The 3,122-nt window shown below is 38.3% G+C and overlaps 1 protein-coding gene across 3 annotated transcripts in view; it reads left to right on the forward strand.

The window, feature by feature from the left end:
- The window catches only part of Spata18 (spermatogenesis associated 18), a 48,734-nt gene that overhangs the window by 31,705 nt on the left and 13,907 nt on the right, over window positions 1-3,122 (forward strand). For all 3 annotated transcript variants that reach the window (XM_048784462.1, XM_048784461.1, XM_048784463.1), the window contains 2 exons: window positions 1,071-1,229; window positions 2,081-2,256. In XM_048784462.1, coding sequence (XP_048640419.1) covers window positions 1,071-1,229; window positions 2,081-2,256 — 335 coding nt within the window. The remainder of the gene's footprint in view (window positions 1-1,070; window positions 1,230-2,080; window positions 2,257-3,122) is intronic.

Here is a 3,122-nt window from a genome sequence, read left to right on the forward strand (position 1 = left end):
TATATATATATATATATATATATATATATAATCAATCACTGCAAATGACTGTTGCTTGATTCATTTACTTCAGGTCTAAACATCAGAAGTTGCAATTGTGTCAACTCTTCATTTATTTAATGAAGAGTAGTTAATGAAACTGCTAATACACCAGCTTGCTTGAGTAGGGCAAATTAAAAACCTACAGTCCTTAGTTTCCAAAGTAAATACATTTGTTCAATGGGTTGTTCAATGCCATACTGAGATACTAAGGGTCTATTATGAGAATAATTAGATATAAAAAAGAAAATGTTGCTATGACAGCAGAATTGTCCAGAATCCTGTGTCTATTCATTTATTTCAGAGGTCAGTACACTATGGCCTATGGACTATACCTGGGCCTGGCTTGTATTTCTATGAGAAATACTGCCCCAAAACTAAGAATGTAAGAATGATTTTTACATTTTTAAAGAATTGTAAGGGAAAAAAATGTGAGAGATTGTAGGTAGTTTGAAAAACCTAAAAGATTTGACTCATACAAAAATTTTTTGCCAACCCTGGTTTTTATAATTAAGAATCACTGAGTTGGTTATAGCTGTGCAAACATAGAGGCTGGGTCTCTTTTTTGTAACTGAGTTTTCCCGGGGCCTACTATATAAAAGGTATTTAGAAAGATTTATTGAATTAATATGTAACAGGAAATATGCATGACAATGTGCTTATGTAGGGAATGAACTCTAGACTGATAGTTTTCTCTCATTCTCGGCCAGTGATATGCTATTGTAGTGGGCTTATGGTAGAGGACCTCTGTCCTTAAATATGTACTATCCTGCTTCACTGCACTCAGAAAGACCAGAATAATGGCTAATGCTTGCAATTAGTGAATGTGGGCTGTTATGTATCTACTTGCATGCTTTTCAAAATTGAGAGATGTTATTTTCTATCATATTAAAAACATTTCGACCAACTGTGTTCAGTTATCTGAAGTCTAATATGATGTGGACTTTGTTATTCTTTTGAATTCATTTCTTTGAACTTATTTACCCTCCTCCTCTTATTAGATAATAAATGTGCTGTGTTTTCACATGCAGGAGGCATTTCACGTGGCGAAAATGGCATTCAGACACTTCAAGATCCGGGTGAGGAAGACATTAACACCAAATTATGGAGGGTCGAATGACTTTGAGAATGCTGTCTCCGAATATATCATTTGCCATCTTGATCTGTATGATTCCATTAGCAGTGTTAACGTAAGTGTTGGGTCTCTTGTTAGAACTGGCTTGTGGTTGATGACATTTGCAATGGAGATTCATAATTCAGGAACTCGTTAGCATTTGTATTGCTTCCAGTTAACAGAAGAAGGAACAGCATTCAGTTAGTCTTGTAGCACTAGTCACTTCTATTTTTTTCTTAGAAATTTTATGGAAAAAAATGTCCCGAGCTTCAGAGTTCTGTTCTTCAAGTGGGGCCCTAAGATTGGGAGATAGAATATCATAGTTCTTAAGAGGAAGGGATTTGGGAAGTAAGGATGGATTTGCATACTGACCCTGCCACTTGACTGCGCCATGTGATGTTACATGTTTACATAACCTTTTGGGGCTTAGATTTTCTAACCTTTAAATGGAAACAACAATGATTATTACCCCACAGAGTCATTGAGAGGATTTAATGAAAGAAAGCGGATCGTTTGCTTAGCACAAGACTTTGCACATAGTAAACACTCAATAAAAGCAAGCTATTTTAATTATTCTTATGGATTAGGAACACGTCAGAGTTCTGTGTTGGCACCTTATACACTTACACAGCAAAGAAAAATAAGAAAATAATTTAAGAATCCATGGACCATTTTCCCTCTTAGTTTTGGGCCTTCAGCATGTCATTTGTGCTCTGTGTATCTTTCCTCCTTCCTTATCAAAGAGTGACAACATCCTTCTTTATGTAGCACCTATACTGTTTTTCTGGCTTATTTTCACTGAAACCCTCTTTTCCCATCTCCCATTGATCCTAGCTGATGTTAGAGTCCTCAGGGTGTCCGAGTGTCTTGTCACAGGTTGGCCACCAGATAATGCCATTTTTTTTTTTTTTTGGTTTTGTTTTTCAGGATGTGATCCGTGCCATGAATGTCAACCCCAAGATCTCGTTCCCCCCTGAAGTTGACTTTTGCCTTCTCAGTGACTTTATCCAGGAGATTTGCTGCATCGCCTTTGCCATGCAGTCCTTAGAGCCACCCCTTGACATTGCCTTTGGGGCGGATGGAGAAGTTTTTAATGACACCAAGTAAGAGACACAGGAGCAGAAGCTAGGGGATCCCTCTTAATAACTGCCTTGCTTCTGTTCCTGGGAACAGTGCTGGGGAGGGGACTCCAGTGTATGTGTGTGTTGGTGGGGGGGCGAGTAGACCCTCTGCTCTCCAGGGCCTGCTGTGGACTTCTCTGTACTTCTGAGCAGGCCCTTCCTGGGTTCATTCTCCACTAAACAGACTGGGCTTTGGGGAGAACTAAGGGTACCTGGAACCTGTCTGGAACATTTTAAAAGAAAGGTGCTCTATAAATGCAAATGTGTATTATTTTTTATTGGCTTTTATTGAATTATTTAGGCTAGGTTCCTCAAAGTACAGTGTGCAGTGTGCAGATCACTCAAGGTGCTTGTGCAAAATGCACATTCCTGTGCCACATTCCATGATATGCTGTTTCATGCTGTCAGTCTGTGGTGGAGCTTAGGAAGCTGCAGTTTAAAAAGTACCCAGTGTGCTTTGTGCACACTAAAGTTTGAGAGGATGCACTGTATTCTTATCTAGAATCAGATTTCTAAATTTTACATGACAGATATTCTCTTTATAAATTAAAAGATATCAAATTAATTTAATTTAATTTAATTTTATTTTTTTTTTAATTTTTTATTGTGGGTTGTTCAAAACATTACAAATTTCTTGACATATCATATTCCACACTTTGATTCAAGTGGGTTATGAACTCCCACCTTCACCCCATACACAGATTGCAGAATCACATCAGTTACACATCCATTGATTTACATATTGCCATACTAGTGTCTGTTGTGCTCCGCTGCCTTTCCCATCCTCCACCCTCCCCCCTCCCCACCTCTCCCCTCCCCTAAATCTGTGCTGTTTTAAACCACTGAGT

The sequence above is a fragment of the Marmota marmota genome, unplaced genomic scaffold, assembly GCF_001458135.2.
Source record: "Marmota marmota marmota unplaced genomic scaffold, marMar, whole genome shotgun sequence".
Classification (NCBI taxonomy): domain Eukaryota; kingdom Metazoa; phylum Chordata; class Mammalia; order Rodentia; family Sciuridae; genus Marmota; species Marmota marmota.